Below are 22,430 nucleotides of genomic sequence, written 5' to 3' on the forward strand. Positions count from 1 at the left end.
AATGCATTTCCATCGCCTTAATTTAAGATGAAGGATATCGAGACACACTTAAGATTTGAACCCAAGATCCTCATAAATCAGACTTTTTTTTGGCTTCTCTCTCCGACTTCACTTCTCACCCGGTTAGACGATTTAAACTTTTTTTTAATTTTTCTGATTTCATACAAGAAAGGATCGACAAATCATTAAAGACAAAGCTATCTTTGCCTCTCATCCTGACAGAGGGGCTATTTTAGAGTTTAGTATGTGGGGAGAGATATGTCAGCTGTCGAGCGGGACCCTCCATCGTAGAAAAAAAGAAAGGCGACAACGGCGTCTGGTTTAGGACGAGCGGAGCAGCTTCTTCTTCTTCCTCTTTTTATTTGTAGAAGAAACGATTTGGACTTAATTTTGGTCATGGTTGGATCTTTTTTTTCAGGGTCTTTGTGTCATCCGTGAACGATGGAGACTTTCAAGGAGGGGGGACTCTTCACAGACGAGCTGAACTAGTTTGAATCAGGTGGTTTTCTTCTCTTTTCTGCTTATTGTTTCAGTTTATTTCCTTTGAAAATGATCGTAAAGTTGATGTCGGTGTGTTTTCACAGCATCTTCAGCAGAACATGAAGATATTTGGTGTTTATTATTGTATTAACCTTTGTGTTGTCTCTGGGTCAAGCTGACCCGGAGGCCAGAAAACAAATGTGTTTGTGGTATCCTCTTGTCACCCATCAGAAACCTCATATTGACAGATGACATCATAATATCAAACCTAATAATACATATTTTTATTAACCTTGTGTTATCTCAGGGTCAAGATGACCCAGAGGCCTGAAAACAATGTGTGACCTCCCTGGTTTCAATAAATACATATCCGGGGGTGGAGGTCGGCCACCCCTTCCCAGACACAACACAAGGGATACAACTAACACAATTTTTTTGGGGACTTCAGGCCACCTTGACCCAGTGACGACACAAGGGATACCACAAACACATTTGTTTCCTGTTCGCCGGGTCTCCTTGACCCGGAGACAACACAAGGGATACCACAAACACGTTTGTTTTTTGGCCCTCAGGCTACTTGACCCAGTGACAACCCAAGGGATACCAGAAACACATTTGTTTTCATGCCTTCGGGTCACATTGACCTTATAATAACACAAGGGATACCACAAACACATTTGTTTTCAGGCTTCCAGATCACATTGACCCTGAGATAACACAAGGTATACCACAAACACGTTTGTTTTCAGGATTTTGGGTCACATTGACCCTGATATAACACAAGGGATACCACAAACACATTTGTTTTCAGTCCTTCGGGTCACATTGACCCTAAGATAACACAAGGTTTACCTCTAAATACAACTTTCTTAAGTTGTTTATGGCCTTTTTCTTTTATTTCTTTGTCCTTAAAAATATTTCTGTCCCCCAAAAAATAAAAAAGTAAATATTTTTTGTTTACGAAAAAGATTTTAAATATTTTATTGACATATTTAGGGAAAGTTCATTTATTCATTACTTTTACTTTGCTTTGTTTTTCCATCATATTTTTGCTCCTCGCTCCCTCTCTCGTGTCTTGACGGCCCCTAACTGTAGTCACAGTTATCAACTGTGGCCCCTGGTCTTGTGTTTCTTGGCTCCTACAGTATCTTCATGAATAATTTATTAAGAATTCAGGAGAAACGGCTTCTATTCTCAGTTGCAACGGAGGAATTCAAAGGGTTCTATATCGGTGGTGCTGAGCTCAGAGCAGCAAGGTGACAGAGATTACTCCGTTCTTCATTACTAAGAGGGTTCTGGAACGTCGTCATCAGGATCCGAACCCGTGCAACCGATGCCGTCGTTGACCTATTTACGAGTCCAGTTCATGTGTGCAGGTCCGATGGGTTGTTGTTCAGCCTGAAAAAAAAAATCAAAGATGGGAGACAATAAAAGCGGAGGAATCGTCGCAGCTGCAAGTAAGTGTTTTGTCTTTCGCTGATGTTTTCCACGAGGCTCAGCTCGTCGCCCTGTCGCCCCCCAGAGAACCGTCTGCAGGTGGTCCGGGGTCTGGAGGACGTGGAGGTGGAGGAGTGCGAGAGCTGCTCCTTCGAGGTGACCCTGAACCTGGCCTACGTGGAGGGCACCTGGGCCCGGGACGGCGTCCGGCTCAAGTCCAGGCCCAACTACCGCATCAGCGCCCACGGGAAGAAGCACGCGCTGATCCTCAGCCGGGTGGCGCTGAAGGACGCCGGCGTGATCTGCTTCCAGGCTGACGACGTCCAGACCTCGGGGCGGCTCGGGGTCAGAGGTGAGACGGTGGAAGACGCTCACACTTTAGATGATTGTGGGCATAACAAACATTAAAATAAATAAAATAATAATTGACTTATCAATGGACAGGTTATTACAACAGATACCACTAGACTTGATAGTACATATGCTGTATATTCAAGTCTTTTTTTGATACAATGTTTCAACTTTAAATTCAGTCTTTTGAAGAAATTCCTGCCATTTTGTTGACACTGAAATACATTACAAAGAGTGCAGGTAGTACTGCTTTATATGGCATAAGGATCTATTTTTTATTCTAACTTTGGACTCGCACCAAAAGCGATCGCTGCACAGTTTTTTTTTTGACACGATTAATTCTCTCGTGTCTCCTGCTCCTCAAATCACGGTTGTCTTCTGTGAAGCTGACAGCAATGCATTGTTGAGATTTTTCATTGACAAAATTAAATTGCTCAAAGAGAAAATCTCTCCCCCTTTGTTTGGAACCCCTAATGTCTCTGAGCCTCTCTCCTCCTCTTGGTCTTCCTTCACTGCTGTATCTTTGGGTGATATTTCGGCACTAGTGAACAAGATGAAACCCTCCTCTTGCTCAGATGACGTCCTTCCTTGTAGGCTTTTTATCAAAGTATTTGATGTAATTGGCCCCTGGGTTACCAATATGGTGAACCTCTCCCTTTCCACAGGGGTTTTTCCCAATGCATTTAAACATGCCATTGTAGAGACTCTGCTCGAAAAGCCAGGCTTAGACCCAACTGACCTCAGTAATTTCAGGCCTATTTCTAAGCTCCCTTTCTTGTCCAAGATCTTGGAGAAGGTGGTGTCTGAGCAGCTGTCTTTGTTCCTGGATCAGAGCGACATCCATGAGAAGTTTCAGTCAGGCTTCCGTAAACATCACTCTACGGAGACAGCTTTGCTGAAGCTGTCCAGTGACATCATGATGTCGGCTGACTCAGGTAAATTCTCTGTTCTGGTTCTCTTGGATCTGTCCTCAGCCTTTGACATGACACAGTTGATCACCAGATCCTGCTGAGAAGACTGAGGGATGAAGTGGGACTGTCTGCGTCTGTGTTAGAATGGTTCTCATCATACCTTTCTGGGCGCAGTTTTAGTGTATCTGCCAATCAAATGAGGTCTGAATCGGCAGATCTGATGTGTGGAGTACCTCAAGGTTCTGTTCTGGGTCCTTGATTGTTTTTGCTGTAATAGATTCCCCTCGGTAAAATCATTCAGAGATTTCCTGATGTTTCTTATCACATTTTTGCTGATGACATCCAGCTCTACTGCTCTTTTGATCCAACTGAGCCCCAGAGGCTGAACAGCTTAGTCAATTGTTTGCTAGAAATCAAACAATGGCTGAGTGAAAACACTCTACAGCAAAATGTGGACAAAACTGAAACTCTGGTGATTGCTCCTGATGATAAGATTCCAGGGTTGAGTCAGTACTTGGGTAACTAAGGTTAGTCTGTCAAACTGAGCCTGAGAAACCTGGGTGTTGTATTTGATAAAGACATGTCTCTTGTTCGACATTGCAGAAAACTGACCAGAAACGGTTTCCTTCAACTGAGAAAAATCTCTAAATTTAGGAAAATGTTGTCGGAACATGATCTGGAGCTTGTAATCCATGCGTTTGTTTCTTCTTGCCTGGACTATTGTAACAGTTTATTTTCATGTCTTAACAAGAAGGATCTTTCTCGTCTGCAGTTGATACAAAACTCTGCAGCGAGAATTTTGACCCGCTCAAGTAGAAGAACTCACATTTCTCCGATCCTTAAAACTCTTCACTGGCTTCAAGTTTCTTTCAGGATCAACTTTAAAATTCTGGTTCTTACTTTCAGATCTATTCATGGTGAGACTCCTCCTTACATCAGTGATCTGATCCAGCCTTACACCCCAGCTCGGGCTCTGAGGTCTGTGGATCAGAATCTACTTATGGTTCCATGCACACGGTTCAGGACCAGAGGAGAGAAATCCTTCCAGACTGTTGCTCCTAAGCTTTGGAACGATCTTCCTCTCCCTCTGTGTTTGATGATCTACTGACTCCTTCAAGAAACATCTTAAGACGTTTTTATTTGTTCAGGCTTTTCCTTGATTTTCTGGAACTCCTGTTGTGTTATCAGTTTTATCTTGACCTTTAAAGTATATACTTTATTGAATATTGTTTTGATTGTTTAAGCGCTTTGTGACCCTGGTCTAGAAAAGCGCTATATAAATAAAATTACTTACTTACTTACTTACTTACTTACAGTCCAAAACAACTCACACGAAAACCCTTTTTAAATACCATTTGGTCTCTTTTTATCCCCTTTATGTCGCAGCACTAAAACGTTTGGACGAGTATCAAACATAAGAGTGTGAAAATGTACAAAATTAACCTCTTTCTGTAGCTTTTTAATTCTTTATAATACTTTATAACCGGTGATTCTTCATTTCGAAATGCCAGTTTCCTGTGTGCTAACATTATTGTGACTAAGAAAGCAGCCCATTGGTTCGTTTTGTAACTGTTGGAGGGGCTCGTCCAATCAGCCTGATCTTCACAAACATCGCTTCTAATTTTTTAATGCGATTTTAATAGTTTGTTTCCAGGCAACTTGTGGAGTTTGTATTTTCTCCCAGTGTTGCGTAGGTTTACTCCGGTTTCCTCCCACAGTCCAGAAACATACAGAGGTTGATTGAGAACTTGGGGGAAATTATCCGTAGGTATGGGTGTTTGTGTGAAAGGTTGTGTGTCTTTGTGTGTCCTGCGACAGATGTCCTGTCCAGGGTGTCCCTCGCCTCTCACCCGAAGAAACTGGGATAGACTCCAGACTTTTGTCTACTTCTGAATGGCAACCTTTCCAGGGTGTCCCTTTTCCTTTTTTTGAATGAATGAAAACAGGCATTTGTAGGAACTTATGTAGGGATTAACCATGAAAGTATATTGATATTCATGAGCCTCACAGATGATCTTTGTTCCGTGTCTCTGCAGCGAGGGACATCCGTATCCTCACACCGCTGGAGGACGTGGACACCATGGAGCGTCAGTCCGTCAGCTTCTTGTGCGAGGTCAACCAGCCGGATGTGGAGGGTCGCTGGTACCGGGACGAGTGTCGGATCAGACCCGGAGACAACATCAAGATCCGGCATCAGGGTGAGACCGTCCTCCGGAGGTTCTTACTGTTCTTACGCCATGATTCACTTATAACTTATTTTTATGAACTATCTTGGTGTAGATGGAGCAGCAGGAATGTCAGCAAAAGACTTCTAAAGCGGTTGCAACTTGACTGCTGCTTAATTGTCTAGTTTGTCATGAAAAACCTACTCAAAGTAAAATGAGTAATTGTGTTGATAAGCACACTACCATTTTTTCTGTTTATTTTTGCAGAGACATATTTTGGTCATTATATAGATTTATTGTTATACATGTTATTTCATGAATCTCCAGATGATCTATAAGAACCAAAAAATAATATTCTAGGGCTGTGTATTGACAAGAATCTGGCGATACGATACGTATCACGATACAGGGGCAGCAATACAATATATTGTGATACTGTAGTATCAAATATATATTTGTAGTGTCGTCGAGTACTTGACTCTGGTGTTGCAGAATTTGCAGACCACATTACTCTTGACGAAGTCTTAACTGTTTTCATTTGTTTTCAAACCAAAATATGTTCAAACATTAGCTTTAAAAGCTGCTGGAGTTACTGTATCCTCTTGTCCTCAGTCATTACAGGGATCTCACAGGTTTTCATTGTTCCTTCAAATTTGGAGGACGTAAAGACTGCAGTCGGTAGTTTAATTGCAACACAAAAAATGAACCAAAAAAATAAAAGCAAAAATTTACATAAAAACAAAGGCCAAAAATTAACACACAATTAAAACAAAAATGAACGCAAAAATGTACAGAGAATTAATACAAAAATGAACATAAAATAAAAACAAAAAAGGAACACAAAATAAAAACAAAAATGAACACAAAATGAACTCAAAATTAAAAAAAAAATGAACACAAAATCAAAACAAAAATGAATGCAGAATAAACACAAAAATGAAAACGAAATCAAATAAAAAAAATGAACACGAAATAAACACAAAATGAAAACATAAATGAACACAAAATGAAAACAAAAATGAACACGAAATAGAAATGAAAACAAAAATGAACACAAAATAAACACAAAATTAAAACATAAATGAACACAAAATGAAAACAAAAATGAACACAAAATGGAAATAGAAATGAACACAAAAATGAACACAAAATAAACACAAAAATCTAAAACAAAGTATTAACAGTGTATCAATACTTCCTCACACATCTAGTATATGTACAAATGTTTGGGTCTCCAGGGTCTGATGTCAAATCACTGCTACTAGTAAATCATGGACTGTTTCTCACACAAATGTTTCTCCTCGTCATCCTTCAGGTAAAACTCACAGTCTGTCCTTCAAGTCGGTGCGACCGGAGAACGCCGGACAGATCCGGTTCACGGCAGAGCGAGTCTCGTCTTATGCTTCGCTCACAGTTGAAGGTGAGAACCTTCTTGTCCTTGAGCCGGAGGAAGACTATCCTGACCGGAGCGATCTGCAACTACAACTGTTAGAATATATAGAATATATTCATGTTAAGTTAGGGATTTTCTTTAAGAAATCAAACGTGTTGTTTGGATGTTGTATTCTGTAATGAATAATAAGATAAAAGTTCAAATATTTAACTTTTTATTTTTTTTTAAATATTTTAATATCATTTAAAGAAATCTTTTTATTTTATTAAAATAAAAAGGTATAAGTTACATTAGCAAGACTCCAATATTTAAGATAATGCTTTGATTTCTTTATTTTATTTAAAATGTATTTTATTTTATTAAATTAATTAGGTAGAAATAACATAATGAAATCATAAATTAAGAATTATTTATTTATTATAACAAAATAATAAAATCAAATAAATAAATAAATTATTGAGACTTATGTATTTAAGATAATGGTCTTATTTCATTAAAATCATAATGTAAAAATTAAATTATTATGACTCATATATATTTAAGATAATGGTTTTAATTTATTAAAATAATAAGATAAAAATTACAATAATGAAACTCAAATATTAAAGATCATAATTTTATTTTAATAAAATAATAAGGTAAAAATTACATTTCTATGACTCATATATGTAAGAGGATGGTTGTATTTTATTAAAAATAATAATGCAAAAGTGACATTACTAAGACTTAAATATTTAGGATAAAGGTTGTATTTTATTAAAATTATAATTTAAAAGGTAAATTATTAAGACTTAAATATTTAAGATAATGGTTTAATAAAATAAGGTCAAAAATACATTATTGAGACTCAAATGTTTGAGATAATGGTTGTATTTTATTAAAATAATAATGTAAATATACTCATGTATTTAAGATAATGTTTGTACTTAAATAAAATAAGGTTAAAAATAAATAATTGAGACTCAAATATTTAAGATAATGGTTGTATTTTATTAAAATAGAGGTTTTAAATGTACATGGAAGAAAAAAAACATTAAATCCATCAGGTTTCTAAAGTTCTGGTTTCACCCTAAAGAGCTTCCGGTCCAGATCCTGCGACCTCTGAGGGTCAAGATCGCCATGTATCGTCACCGGGGTCTGCTGGAGTGCCAGGTGTCTCGCGCCAACGCTCAGGTCAGGTGGTACAAGAACAGGAAGGAGCTCCAGTCCAGCAGGAAGTACCAGCTGATCAGCCAGGACGTGTACCGGCAGCTGACCATCGCCGACGTCTGCTCCTCGGACGAGGACACCTACACCTGCGACGCCGGAGACGACAAGACCTCCTGTCAGCTCCTGGTTGAAGGTTCGACTTCGACCAATACAGTCGGCCATGAGACCCCTGACGCTGACGTGTGTGTGCAGAGCAGGCCATCACCATAGTGACGGGGATGAAGTCGGTGGAGGTGACGGAGCCGGACGCCGCTCTGTTCCAGGTGGAGACCAGCCTGAAGTCCGGGCGACCTCCGCGCTGGACCCTGAACGAGGAGGTCCTGGAGGCCGGCGCGGTGGTCAACATCTACAGGGAGGGCACCGTCCACAGCCTCTGTCTCACCTCCACCGACAGCTCCATGTCCGGCCCCGTCGTCTTCGTGGCCGGCAAGAGTCGCTGCACCGCTCAGCTGAAGGTCAAAGGTCAGTGACTCAGATACAGTCGCTGAAGACGTTTATTGACACAAGAACTAGCAAAACATATTTCATATTTAAGTTATCATAGATTGATAGATGGATGGATGGATGGATGGATGGATGGATGGATATAAAGCCTAATAGCACGAGGAAATAATGATTCCCTGAGTCTATAAGTGTTACATTATGGGAGGAGCAAAGGCCAGAAAGAAAGAAATTCACATGAATGTCCGCATGAATTTTACATAAATTGGATTATTAATTTTTTTAAAGCAATATTTATCTTTAGTTATTAGGTAGTTGTTGTTTTTTATTTAAAGAATGTAAATGTGTTGGTAAGATTCAAGTTCAAATATTGATACTCCTACTTTTACTACTGTGTAATACATTTATTTAAAAAAAAAAAAGCAAGATAGAAGTTACATCATTGAGAGTCAGATATTTAAGATTATGTTTTTTTAACCAAATAATAGAGTAACAATTTAATTAATGAGACTCCTATATTTAAGATAAAGGTTGTACTTTATCTTAAATATAGTAGGTAATTCTATTAACATAATGGTTTCATTTTACTCAAATAACAATGTAAAAGTTGCATTTTTATTACATTTTTCAGGTAAAAGAGACATTATATTAATTTATTAAAATAATAAGGTAGGTAAAGATAGAAGTTAAGATATTGAGACTCCAAATTTTAACGTAATGGATATATTTTATTAAAGTAAAAGGATAGAAATTACATTATTGAGACTAATATATTTAGGTTAAGGTCGCATTTTACAAGTAAATAGTGGCAAAAGTGAAACTAACTGAGTCTCATATTTAAGATAAAGGTTTTATTTTTCTAGTTAAAAATGTATTTTAGATAAAGAATGCATTTTAACAGAGCAATAAGGTAAAAATACATAATTCAGATTAATTTATTTAAGATAATGTGTCAATAATATGAATACATTACTATAAGAATGTGAAAGCTAAATACAAAAATATTTAAAAAAAAATAGTCATGTCAGACTGTCAAAAAAAACTTTAAAAACTCAAGGTAGAAACAACAAAATACACATAAAATTTGAGGTTAAAAGAAAACAAAAATTGGAATATGAAGTAAGCAATTTTTGCTTTTTTAATTCTGGAAAAATGTTAATTTATTTTTCATAAAATCCTGGTTAAATATTCTATATGTTTAAAAATAAATGTAAGGTTCATTAGTGTTTACTAGTGATGTGCTGATGGAGCTTCATGAAGCAGTGTCATGTTGTTTAGAGGTCAGTAGGTGGCGCCATCAGTTTCAAAATGATATTTCATTAGAACAGTTATAAGGAAAAATAATGCAGAGACCGCCATCTAGTGGACTATAAATAATGACACTGTTTCATGAAGCTTCATCAAACCATCAGTAGTATTTCTAGTTTTTCCTTCTCTCCTCCAGAGCGCCCTCTTCAGGTCGTCCAGCATCTAGAGGACGTGGAGGTGAAGGAGAGCAGCTCGGTGACGCTGAGTTGTGCGTTCGCTCCGTCCCCGCGGGTGGTCCGCTGGTTCAAAGGTCGCACGGCCCTGAAGGCGTCCAACAAGTACGGCATGAGGAGGGAGGGGCGGCGAGCGGAGCTGACTGTCCACGGCCTCATCGGGATGGATGCCGGTCAGTACCGCTGCGTGGCCGGGGGCTCGCAGAGCGCCGCGCACCTGAGGGTGGAAGGTGAGTTTGTGTCGAACTTTCAGCAGCAGAGAAAACATGTCTATCAACTTCTTCTTCGCAGTCAAGACGCTGAAGTTCGTCAAACACCTGGAGCCCGTGGAGATGGAGGAGGACGGCGTCGCCAAGTTCTCCTGCGAGCTCAACTACGTGGTCCCCAACGTGGAGTGGCTCCTGAACAGCGTGCGGCTCTACTGCGACGCCTTCAACAAGATCCAGCTCATGGGCACCATGCACAGCCTGAGCGTGAAGAAGCTGCGCCCTCAGAACAGCACGGTCACCTTCAAGGCGGGACTCCTGAACGAGACCACGTGTCTGAAGGTCAAAGGTGAGCGCGTTGGATCTGGTACGTGGTCGGTTGTTAACTGAGGCGTCGGTTTTCCCAGAGCGCCCCGCCGTCTTCCTGCGGCCTCTGGAGGACGTGTCCGGGGAAGAGCAGGGCGAGGTCTGCCTGCAGTGCGAGACCTCCAAGGAGTCGGTGACCCCCGTGTGGAGGAAGGACGGTCAGGTCCTGATGGCCGACGACAGGCGTGAGATGTGTCAGTTTGGGCGGCGCGTGGCTCTGATCCTCCGCGGGCTGAGCAAGGACGACGCCGGACATTACACCTGCGACCTTGGGACCAGTCAGACCAAGGCCAAGGTTTCCGTCCATGGTAGGTGTAGGTCCACGTAGAAGACACACGACTTCCTTACAATCTTTCCTTCCAGATCTTCACATCAGCATCTTGCATCGTTTGAAGACCACCACCGTGATGGAAGGAGAGACCTGCTTCTTCGAGTGTCTTCTCTCTCATGAGCTGAGCGACGGCGCCTCCTGGACCATCAACGGTCAGACCGTGGATCCCGACGGTCGTGTCCAGATGGTCAACAACGGGCGTAAATACCAGCTCAGCGTTAAAGACGCTTCGCTGTCGGACGCCGGGGAAGTGGTCTTCAGCATCAAAGAGCTGAGCTGCAGGACGATGCTGTTTGTCAAAGGTTTGAGTCATCAACGTTCATTATGAGCTACTGTTGACACTGTTTCCCTGTATGGGTGATGTGTGTCTAATATGTTTCTGTGTTGTAGTAGTATTTGTTTCTGTATGTTTTTGTTACTGTGTTGTGGAGGTTTTGTTTCTGTGTTATGAGAATGTATGTGGGTTTTTTCTTTATGCGTAGTTGTTGTGGGTTGTATTTGGATAGTGTGTATTTCTGTTCACATTTTGTGTTGGGGTGGTCCTTATGTGTGTTTTTTTATGTGTGTTGTGGTATGTTTCTTTGTTGTGGTGGTGTGTATTTCTGTTTTCTGTTCACATTTTTAGTTTTCTGTTGGAGTTGTGTGTATCTGTGTTTTTATGTGTGTGACAGTGTATGTGTTGTGGTGGGTTAATGTGTTGTGGTGGCGTATTTATATGTTGTGGTGGTGTGTTTACATTATGTTTTCTGGTGTTGTGTGTTTTGGTGGGGTGTCTACAGTATATGTTGTGGTTTTATGTTTCTGTGGTGATTTTCTGTAATTTAGTGGTGTGTGCATATGTTGGTGGTGTATGTGTATGTGTTGTGTTTATGTGTTATGGTGGTGTGTTTATAACAATCTTTAAATACAAATAAAGAATTCATGAGTGAGGTCAGGTCCACAGGAAGTGTAAGGTCCACAGGAAGTGTAAGATCAACAGGAAGTGTAAGATCAACAGGAAGTGTAAGGTCCACAGGAAGTGTAAGGTCTACAGGAAGTGTAGGATCCACAGGAAGTGTAAGGTCCACAGGAAGTGTAAGATCGACAGGAAGTGTAAGATCAACAGGAAGTGTAAGGTCCACAGGAAGTGTAAGATCGACAGGAAGTGTAAGGTTGACAGGAAGTGTAAGGTCCACAGGAAGTGTAAGATCGACAGGAAGTGTAAGGTTGACAGGAAGTGTAAGGTTTACAGTAAGTGTATGGTCAACAGGAAGTGTAAGGTTCACAGGAAGTGTAAGGTCAACAGGAAGTCTAAGGTCCACAGAAAGTGTAAGGTCGACAGGAAGTGTAAGATTAACAGAAGGTGTAAGATCAACAGGAAGTGTAAGGTTGACAGGAAGTGTAAGGTTTACAGTAAGTGTAAGGTTCACAGTAAGTGTATGGTCAACAGGAAGTGTAAGATCGACAGGAAGTGTAAGATCAACAGGAAGTGTAAGGTTTACAGTAAGTGTATGGTAAACAGGAAGTGTAAGGTTCACAGGAAGTGTAAGGTCAACAGGAAGTCTAAGGTCCACAGGAAGTGTAAGGTCAACAGGAAGTCTAAGGTCCACAGAAAGTGTAAGGTCGACAGGAAGTGTAAGATTAACAGAAGGTGTAAGATCAACAGGAAGTGTAAGGTTGACAGGAAGTGTAAGGTTTACAGCAAGTGTAAGGTTTACAGTAAGTGTATGGTCAACAGGAAGTGTAAGGTTCACAGGAAGTGTAAGGTCAACAGGAAGTCTAAGGTCCACAGGAAGGGTAAGGTCAACAGGAAGTCTAAGGTCCACAGAAAGTGTAAGGTCGACAGGAAGTGTAAGATTAACAGAAGGTGTAAGATCAACAGGAAGTGTAAGGTTGACAGGAAGTGTAAGGTTTACAGTAAGTGTAAGGTTCACAGTAAGTGTATGGTCAACAGGAAGTGTAAGATCGACAGGAAGTGTAAGATCAACAGGAAGTGTAAGGTTTACAGTAAGTGTATGGTCAACAGGAAGTGTAAGGTTCACAGGAAGTGTAAGATCGACAGGAAGTGTAAGATCAACAGCAAGTGTAAGGTTTACAGTAAGTGTATGGTCAACAGGAAGTGTAAGGTTCACAGGAAGTGTAAGATCGACTGGAAGTGTAAGGTCAACAGGAAGTGTAAGGTCGACAGGAAGTGTAAGATTAACAGAAGGTGTAAGATCAACAGGAAGTGTAAGGTTCACAGTAAGTGTATGGTCAACAGGAAGTGTAAGGTTCACAGGAAGTGTAAGGTCAACAGGAAGTCTAAGGTCCACAGAAATTGTAAGGTCGACAGGAAGTGTAAGATTAACAGAAGGTGTAAGATCAACAGGAAGTGTAAGGTCCACAGAAAGTGTAAGGTCCACAGGAAGTGTAAGGTTTACAGTAAGTGTAAGGTTCACAGTAAGTGTATGGTCAACAGGAAGTGTAAGGTTCACAGGAAGTGTAAGGTCAACAGGAAGTCTAAGGTCCACAGAAAGTGTAAGGTCGACAGGAAGTGTAAGATTAACAGAAGGTGTACGATCAACAGGAAGTGTAAGGTTGACAGGAAGTGTAAGGTTTACAGTAAGTGTATGGTCAACAGGAAGTGTAAGGTTCACAGGAAGTGTAAGGTCAACAGGAAGTGTAAGGTCCACAGAAAGTGTAAGGTCGACAGGAAGTGTAAGATTAACAGAAGGTGTAAGATCAACAGGAAGTGTAAGGTCCACAGAAAGTGTAAGGTCCACAGGAAGTGTAAGGTTTAGAGTAAGTGTAAGGTTCACAGGAAGTGTAAGGTTCACAGGAAGTGTAAGGTCAACAGGAAGTCTAAGGTCCACAGAAAGTGTAAGGTCGACAGGAAGTGTAAGATTAACAGAAAGTGTAAGATCAAGAGGAAGTGTAAGGTTGACAGAAATGTAAGGTCCACAGGAAGTGTAAGATCGACAGGAAGTGTAAGATCAACAGGAAGTGTAAGGTTGACAGGAAGTGTAAGGTTTACAGTAAGTGTATGGTCAACAGGAAGTGTAAGGTTTACAGTAAGTGTATGGTCAACAGGAAGTGTAAGGTCCACAGGAAGTGTAAGGTCGACAGGAAGTGTAAGATCAACAGGAAGTTTAAGATCAACAGGAAGTGTAAGGTTGACAGAAAGTTTAAGGTCCAAAGGAAGTGTAAGGTTGACAGGAAGTGTAAGATCAACAGGAAGTGTAAGGTAAATAGAAAGTGTAAGGTTGACAGGAAGTTTAAGATCAACAGGAAGTGTAAGGTTGACAGAAAGTGTAAGTTCCACAAGAAGTGTAAGGTGTCCAAACTCTGTGTTGTTCCTTCAGAGCGGCCGCTTCACATCTTCCGAGACCTGCTGAACGTCAAGGCCGTGCCCGGTGAGGACGCAGAGCTCAGCTGTGAGATCACCAAACCCGAGGTCACCATCCACTGGCTGAAGAACGGCCGCCTGCTCCGAGCCAGCCCGAAGTACGAGATGAGCGTGGAGAAGAACTCGGCGCGCCTGCTGGTCCGGAGCACCACGGTCAGAGACTCGGGGGAGTACTGCTGCGAGGCCGACGGTATCGCCACCCGGGCCAAGCTGGAAGTCAGAGGTCAGGACTTTTCTTCTCGTGGTGATGTGTTTTATTTTTTAAGTCGTCCGTGACCTTCCAGAGCTGCAGCACACCTTCGCCCGCGACCTCAGGGAGACCCAGGCCGAGGAGAAGAGCCGAGTGACCCTGGAGTGCGAGACCCGCCTGCCCGCCAAGAAGGTCACGTGGCTGAAGGGCATGATGGAGCTGAGGTCGGGACGGAAGTACGTCTTGAGGCAGAAGGGCGTGGTCCTGTCTCTGAGCATCGCCTGTGTGGAGCGCTCGGACCAGGACCTGTACACGTGTGACGTGGGCACCATGCAGAGCAGAGCCCAGCTGACCGTCAGGGGTGAGAACTCTGATAGTAATACACAATTATTTAACAAAACAAACAGATGAACACTATTCTCAAACATATGGAACAATTCTTTATTTAAAATGTGTTGATTTCTTAAGACAGAATTGTTCTTTTGAATGATTTAATTCAATAATTTGTTTATATTAAAGGTTAAATGTGTATTTATCTAACAGATTAAAAAATATTTATTAAAGGTTGAATTTTGTATAGTTAAATTCAATATTTACTTATTAACACATAACACATTATATGTAATATTTATTATATTGTGTGCAGGTTAATTTGTTTAATTTTCTTTTAATAATAATTACATTTTAAATCTGAAATTATTGCAAAAAAATGCATATATAAAAATAAACTTTTTAATACATGGCCCTTTAAATTCAATACAAAAACTGTCGTACGATGGTGCCAGCATTAATATATTATTATTAATTACAAAAATAATGCTTAAAAGTTTTAATTTGTAGCATTTTAAATTCACAAAAAAATGTGGTTTAATACTGGCAACATAATAAGAAATTAAATTTTTTTAATGCCATTATTTTTACCCTTGTGTTATCTCTGGATCAAGGTGACCCAATGCCCCCAAAACAAATGTGTTTTTGGTATCCTTTGTAATATCCCTGGATCAAGGTGACTTGGATCAAGGTGACCTGAAACAAATGCGTTTGTGGTATCCCTTGTGTTATTCCCTGGGTCAAGGTGACCCGTAGGCCCCAAAACAAATATGTTTGTGCTATCCCTTGTGTTGCCTTCAAACTTTCAACACTTGTTAAATTCAACTATTCAATACTATAATGGGACTGATATTCTTTCACAAAAAAAGAGAGGAGAAAACTTTCACCCACTCGTGTGGTGCGTTCAATAACGAAAGGCAAAATGAAGTCCATAAAGAAAACTGAATGCTTACTGAATAAAAGTAAAGTTGTTAAGTTACTTTTCAGTCCAATTCAGGAAGTTCCTGCTCACTCTTGATTCATGTTAAATCAATATTTCAGGTTTCTTCTTCTTTTTTAATGTCAAAGTATGATCATGTATAAAAGGTTCTAATGCATTTAAAAAGTGTATTTTGTATTTATTATTCATTTACATTTTCACATAACACTCATTTACTTTGTCCCTCCTTTTTGTTTATAATGTTTTAAGTATATATTAATCCCTCAAAATAGTTAGTTAGTTAGTTAGTTAGTTAGTTAGTTACTTCAAAGTTAGTTGAAGAAGTGTTTAAAAAAAACTTGTATATGCAATAATAAAATTGCAGCTTATTTATCTTAATAAATGTCACGGCCTAATGACGAATGTCCTTTTTTATAAGGATTTTCTGGTCTTTGTTTTTTGCTCGACGGCCCCCTGGTCTATAAGGTCATACAAAGTGTTGATAATAAGTTGTATTACTGAAATGTAAGAGAAAGTTTTCATCCATTGACAGGTTTCTTACTTAACAGTCAGAGAAACGAGTAAAATAATCTCTAACATGTGACACATGTTCCAGGTCAGAAGGTGCTGATCCTGGATGAGTTGGAGGACGTGGAGTGCCTGGAGGACGACACGGTCACCTTCCGGTGCCGCATCTGTCCGAGCGACTTCCTGGCCGTCAAGTGGTACCTGGACGAGACTCTGCTCTACACCAACCGGCTCAACGAGATCCAGGTGGTGGCGGGGGGATACCACACCCTCACGTTCCGGCAGCTGGCCCGCAAAGACACCGGAACCATCTCCTTCTCGGCGGGCGACAAGCGCTCGTACGCGTCTCTGCTGGTCCGAGGTAGGACCTCTTTTCTGGGTTCAGTCACAGGATCAGTTATGGTATGTCTCGTCTAGAGAGACGCCCGACCATCTGTAGGCCGCTGGAGGACTGTGAGGCCATCGAGGGCGGCGGTCTGGTCCTGTCCTGCGAGACCTCCAAGCCGTGCCACATCCTGTGGTACAAAGATGGCTGCCTGATGTGGCACTCCTCCAGATACATGGCCACGCGTTCGGGCTGCGAGGCGAGACTCAACATCCGGGAGGTCTCCAGCTGCGACGCCGGGGTGTACGAGTGCAGCGCCGGGTCCGTGACCACGAGAGCCGTCGTCACCGTCAAAGGTCTGACTCAGAATTCTTCCTTCTGGATTCCTTTTTTTTTTTAAAAGACTTGTTCTTCTCAAGCTATCCCTGCCGAGTTCATCCGCCCTCTGGCGCCCCTGGAGGCCAACGAAGGTGAGACGGTGACCCTCGGCTGCGAGTTCTCCCTGCCGGGCGTCGTCGTCCACTGGAGGAAAGGTCGCGAGGGTCTCAGGCAGGGAGACAAGTTCGTGATGAGACAGAAGAAGACGGTCAACTCGCTCACCATCAAGTACCTCAGACCGGAGGATTCTGGAGAGTACAGCTGCCAGTGCCGCGACCACCTCACGTCTGCAGGCCTGAAGGTCCAAGGTAGGAGCTCCTGGTTCATGTTCCTGACTGATAGATGATTGTATCAAAACTTTATACAATACTTTTAACTACTTATTGTTATATTTTTATTATTGTATGCACTTTTACTAATAACTCAAAAACAAAGTCAATAAAGTTCTAAAATGAGTTTTCTTTTTAATAATTAGAAAATAAAATCTAATATAAATATGATTTATTTTCCAATTTAGGATGAAATTAATATATCTTCATATAAGGTTTGTGCTTAGAAAAGTCACAATTGTGTTAATATACACTTAAGTTCAATATTCTAATAATTAAATCATAATAATTACAGTTTATAAAACATATATTCAATATAAAAATGTCGTACAATAGTAGCAACATCAATTATTTGTTTTAATAATCTAATTACGATAATTAAATGATTTGATAATAAATGATTTAGAAATTTAAATTCATTCGGTCACATCTGTAATTGTAATAATAATAGTTGAAAATGGTGAAGAAATGCAAGTCCTCTATGATGATGAAAACGACAACATCAATAATATTAATACATTTATATCTTCATTTGATCATAATGGGTTAGCTCTGAAAAATATGTCTTCAATAGTCTTTTGTTACCATTTCAGTAGAATTTCGTTTTACTTTATATAATTATTTTTTAATTAAATTTTTTCAATTATTTATATGGGTCTTAGATTAATTTCTTTCTATTTTTAATACACATTTATAACATTATTATTAAGTCATTCTGTTAAGTATTATAATAATTATTTCCTCTGTTATTGTGAAAATAACCTGTTTATTTCACAAAAGATTACCAAATACTTTATATAATTATAAATTATGCATGTTAAACAATATTTGTTTTTCTTTTTTGTGTGTAAAATGTTCCCTTTTTTTGTTTCAAAACCTTATATATAAGTGTATATTATCGTTTTGTGTTTTAATAAATTGCAACATGTAAATAAAATAATTAAAAAATCATGTTTTTAGGATGAAATCAATACTGTACATCGTTGGTACCATAGATTTGTGAATTGAAAAAAAAGTTAAGTCAGGAATGATTGATACACTTAATATTTATACCATTATCTGACGACAACAATAATAATAATAAGTTGTTAACCATTAAAACAAATAAATGTATCACAGTTCTAAAATGAAATTCTTTCCCTGCAGCTGTTCCGATAACATTCAAGCAGCAGTTGAAGAACGTTCTAGCAGAGGAAGGGAGCAGCGTCATTCTTCGATGTGAGCTTTCCAAACCTGGAATTCCAGTGGAATGGAGGAAGGGGAACGAGCTTCTGCGGAACGGGGTTAAATACCAGATCAGGAAGATGGAGACGACCATGGAGCTGCTGATATGGAAGCCTGTGTCGGGAGACAGTGGGATTTACTGCTGCGCGTGTGCCGATCAAATCACATCTGCTATCGTCAAAATCACAAGTACGTACATTAGTTTGGTTCAGTTTAAAATGTTCCATTTAAAGTTAAAATATATATTTTTTTATTTAATCATATATGTCAGGATCAGAAGACAACGCATTAAAAATGATATATGATCAAATAAAATTAATTTTATTTTCAACTGTAACAAAACACGCTACTAAAAGAAATCAAATCTTAAAAAATCCAGATTAATAGAAAAAAAGGAGGAAGTACAGAAAACTAGATGCGTGAACCGCTAAACCAAAATTATAAATAGAAAGTCAATGAACAAAATAAAAATCACCAAAACAGAGTAACTAAAAGCGCTGACAAACAAGAACCAGAAAAGGTCAAAAGAGTCTCGCTTCGGCTTGTCTTTTTCCACTTATCTGGGTTCGGGTTACAGGGCAGCAGCTTTAGCAGGGAGGCCCAGACTTCCCTCACCTCAGCTGAAAGAGTCTAGAAAATCAAAAATCCAATATTATTTAACGAATGATGGAACGACAGAAAGTCAGTCATACCAGTCAGAACAGTAAAACGAGCTGACGCTGATCCACGTAAAGTCCTGCGTATGAGATGGGTTGGATGATTGGCAGGGATCCCTGCCAGCCGTGCCATATAAGGGAGACCCTGAAACACCGCCTGGAACAACCACCGACATCTGCCAATAACACGAGGGAAAACAATGGACAAGACAGGAAATGCCTTGAACGTCATTAGAGGGAATCGTCACAGAATTGGGTCATACAGAGAAAATACCTGCAATAAAATTGTTGTTATTTCTTTAATAATGGAACTGTGTTGCGTTAATAGATATAGAAAGATATATTAATCAGTTATTAAGTACATTTTGTAACTGGAATGTTTTTTTTAATTGCTTCAAGTAGATTTTAGTAAAGGTACTTTGAATATAGAGGGTCAAGATCCTGCTTGTATCACAATCATGATGGAGATACAATAAAATGTCAGGCTCTGGACAAATCAACAATAGATATTATTAATGCTTAAAAATGAAATTGAATAGAAATGATTGAAACAACGTAGGGGGATAAGATTGGGTTCAAATATTCTTATGGGTTTGTATAAAGGACTTATGAAGGTCAACACGTTCATCTGTGCTTTTCTTGTCGTTTTATTCTTGTGAACTCATCCTCAGGTCTTCCAGTCACCTTCAAACAAAAGCTGAGGAACGTGACAATGGAGGAGGGCAACACGGCAACACTCCGCTGTGAGCTCTCCAAACCCAGTCACCAGGTGGAGTGGAGGAAGAGGGGAAACGAACTCATCGAGAACGGAGACAAATATCAGATCAGGCAGAGAGAGACGCTGATCGAGTTGAGGATCTTCGACGTGACGCCGGACGACAGCGACATCTACACCTGCATCTGTGGAGGTCTAGAGACGACGGCGACGCTGACCGTGAACGGTAGAACCCACAAACCTTCAACAATAACCACCTTCTGTTGACAATGGAATGATGATATGATTTTAATGTTTCTCTCGCAGCCATCCCCATCACCTTCAAACAAAAGCTGAAGAACGTCCAGACGGAGGAAGGAAACAACGTCTCGCTCTGCTGCGAGATCTCTAAGGCCGGCGTTCCCGTGGAGTGGAGACTTGCTGGAGAGCCGCTGGAGAACGGGGAGAAGATCCAGATCAAGCAGAGGGGGTCGGTTCTAGAGCTGACCATCAGAGACGCAGAACCCGAGGACAGTGGAGTTTACACGTGTGTGTGCAGAGAGCAGAAGACCAAGGCCACTGTCAAAGTCCTCGGTGAGGGAGTCTCTTGTGAAGTCACTTTTCTTTAACTTTAATTTTTCATTTCGACATTCAAAATATGAAGTTTTTTCTGGCTTTTGCATACAATCTAATTGTAAATAGTTGAAATTATAAAGCAAAAACTTCATTTAAACTTTAACTTTATTTAAATATAATTAGTAACTTGTCAAATGAAAATCTGGAATTCTATTTTTTGTAGTCGTGTTTATTAATTGGAAGACATGGCATGAGACACCAAACCCCAATGAACTAATAAAGTTAGAAATAAGTCAAATATGTTCTTTTATTTTTAACATTATTTTATATTGTGAAAAACTGAACTTAAAGATCACACACAGAAAAAGTAATTAGTAATAACAAATAAAATACAGTAAAACAAGTGAAAAAATTACATACCTGAATTGAAAATACATAAATAAATGAAAGTAAAATTTTAAATAATAGGTGGTTGGAGAGAGATTTGATACAACCATATGATAGAGATTTACAAAAACATACATACTTGGCAAAACTAGTCTAAGTGTATTTCAAGAGATTCAAAATTACAAATTAAACTTTGCCTTTTTCAATCATTTTCATTGAATGCTTAGTTTTTTCTCATTTCAAAAAGAAAACACAAATATATTGGTTTATTTTTGTTCAACAAAATTGGACATTAATCATATATAACATAATTTCACAAATTAGTAATATTCAATTTTTTTCTTATGAAGGGGAAAATGTCTAGAATGATTTTATGGAAAATAAAAATCTTAACAGTACCTTCTGCATTTAATTAATTTTTCTTTTAGCTTAATTCTCTTTAAGGTCTTTTGTAACTATATAGTGATAAGTTGTCTTCTGCCTTCTGTGTGCAGTGACTCTACTTCCACCTGCTGAGCTCATTGATTCACAAATGCTGACAAGGAGAACCACTTATAAAGAAAACATACATTTAATGACAATTTGGATAAAAATGTTTTACTTGGCAGATCTATTTACAACTTTTTTAAAACTATTTTGTTCCACATTAAACCTGGGCGGGCTGGATATTATCCTTGAGTTTGAAATACGTGTTACTTAATGTTTACTCGCAAAATAATGACAATCTTTGATTGACACCTGTCACAGCTGGCGCCTAGTTTTGACTAGTTTAACACTTAAATAAAATGAATGAAGGACAAATTCTTGGTACTTTCTCAGCTCAACTTCGACAAAAAAAATACTGAATTTGAAACATTGTTATATAATAATAATAGCTAGTGTTGACATGCTATATTATTAGCATGCATCCATTTGCTCATAAATATCCACTTTTACTCAAGGGTTTAAACTTTTTAGAATGCCATGCAGGTTTAGTACTGACTGCAGCTTTTCCTGAGAGACAAGCGTTGATGGTGTACAACCTTCTCTGCAGCAATTCCTGCCACGTTCAGAGTGGGTTTGAAGAACCAGGAGGTGGAAGAAGGAAAAGTGGTCACGCTACAGTGTGAGCTGTCCAAGGGAGTCTCAGTGCTGCAGTGGCAGAGGGACGGACGGCTGCTGTCCGAGGAGGTTTCTTCAGGAAAGTACAAGATCACTCTCGGAGGCAAGACTGCTCAGATGAGCATCGTGAACCTTCAACCAGAGGACGCGGGAAGATACAGCTGCATCATGGGAGACGAGAGAACAACGGCGGAGGTCAAAGTAAAAGGTGAGTTGAAAAGAAAAAAGAAAACTTCTTTCGTCTTATTTTAAGCCTTAATCTGTTTGCAACAGCTCTTCCCATCGCGTTCAAGAGAGGACTCAAGTCTCTGGTCATCAAGGAAGGAAACAGCGGCGTCTTCTGCTGTGAACTTTCCAAACCAGGAGCTCCTGTGACCTGGACAAAAGGCAGGAGCCCCGTGAAGCCTGGAGGCAAATATGAGCTGAGGCAAGAAGGACCTTATACTAAACTTGTCATCAACAACGTGGAAGAGGGCGACGCTGGGAAGTACACCTGCAGGACTCAAGACAGCCAGTCCACGGCTGAGCTCACAGTTCAAGGTAACTCAGACTTCCCTTGAAAATGAGGCTTAATCACAACTAGTGATTGTTGTTTGACAAAAATAAAGTTGTTAACATGTTCTTAGCTAGTACTCATGTAGAGACACGAGTCATCGGC

The 22,430-nt window shown here is 39.8% G+C and overlaps 1 protein-coding gene across 1 annotated transcript in view; it reads left to right on the forward strand.

Annotated features, from left to right (window-relative positions):
- Nucleotides 1-367: 367 nt before the first annotated feature.
- obscna (obscurin, cytoskeletal calmodulin and titin-interacting RhoGEF a) overlaps nucleotides 368-22,430 on the forward strand; it is a 67,015-nt gene continuing 44,952 nt past the window's right edge. The window contains exons 1-21 of the mRNA XM_087783647.1: nucleotides 368-499; nucleotides 1,857-1,937; nucleotides 2,003-2,269; nucleotides 5,216-5,377; nucleotides 6,660-6,764; nucleotides 7,813-8,079; nucleotides 8,139-8,408; nucleotides 9,832-10,098; nucleotides 10,160-10,423; nucleotides 10,482-10,748; nucleotides 10,804-11,073; nucleotides 14,092-14,358; nucleotides 14,420-14,686; nucleotides 16,191-16,463; nucleotides 16,520-16,783; nucleotides 16,847-17,113; nucleotides 18,281-18,547; nucleotides 19,686-19,955; nucleotides 20,036-20,302; nucleotides 21,705-21,980; nucleotides 22,046-22,312. Coding sequence (XP_087639773.1) covers nucleotides 1,898-1,937; nucleotides 2,003-2,269; nucleotides 5,216-5,377; nucleotides 6,660-6,764; nucleotides 7,813-8,079; nucleotides 8,139-8,408; nucleotides 9,832-10,098; nucleotides 10,160-10,423; nucleotides 10,482-10,748; nucleotides 10,804-11,073; nucleotides 14,092-14,358; nucleotides 14,420-14,686; nucleotides 16,191-16,463; nucleotides 16,520-16,783; nucleotides 16,847-17,113; nucleotides 18,281-18,547; nucleotides 19,686-19,955; nucleotides 20,036-20,302; nucleotides 21,705-21,980; nucleotides 22,046-22,312 — 4,864 coding nt within the window. The 5' untranslated portion in view covers nucleotides 368-499; nucleotides 1,857-1,897. The remainder of the gene's footprint in view (nucleotides 500-1,856; nucleotides 1,938-2,002; nucleotides 2,270-5,215; nucleotides 5,378-6,659; nucleotides 6,765-7,812; nucleotides 8,080-8,138; nucleotides 8,409-9,831; nucleotides 10,099-10,159; nucleotides 10,424-10,481; nucleotides 10,749-10,803; nucleotides 11,074-14,091; nucleotides 14,359-14,419; nucleotides 14,687-16,190; nucleotides 16,464-16,519; nucleotides 16,784-16,846; nucleotides 17,114-18,280; nucleotides 18,548-19,685; nucleotides 19,956-20,035; nucleotides 20,303-21,704; nucleotides 21,981-22,045; nucleotides 22,313-22,430) is intronic.

This window comes from Callionymus lyra, chromosome 2 (genome assembly GCF_982586985.1).
Source record: "Callionymus lyra chromosome 2, fCalLyr1.hap1.1, whole genome shotgun sequence".
Lineage (NCBI taxonomy): Eukaryota > Metazoa > Chordata > Actinopteri > Syngnathiformes > Callionymidae > Callionymus > Callionymus lyra.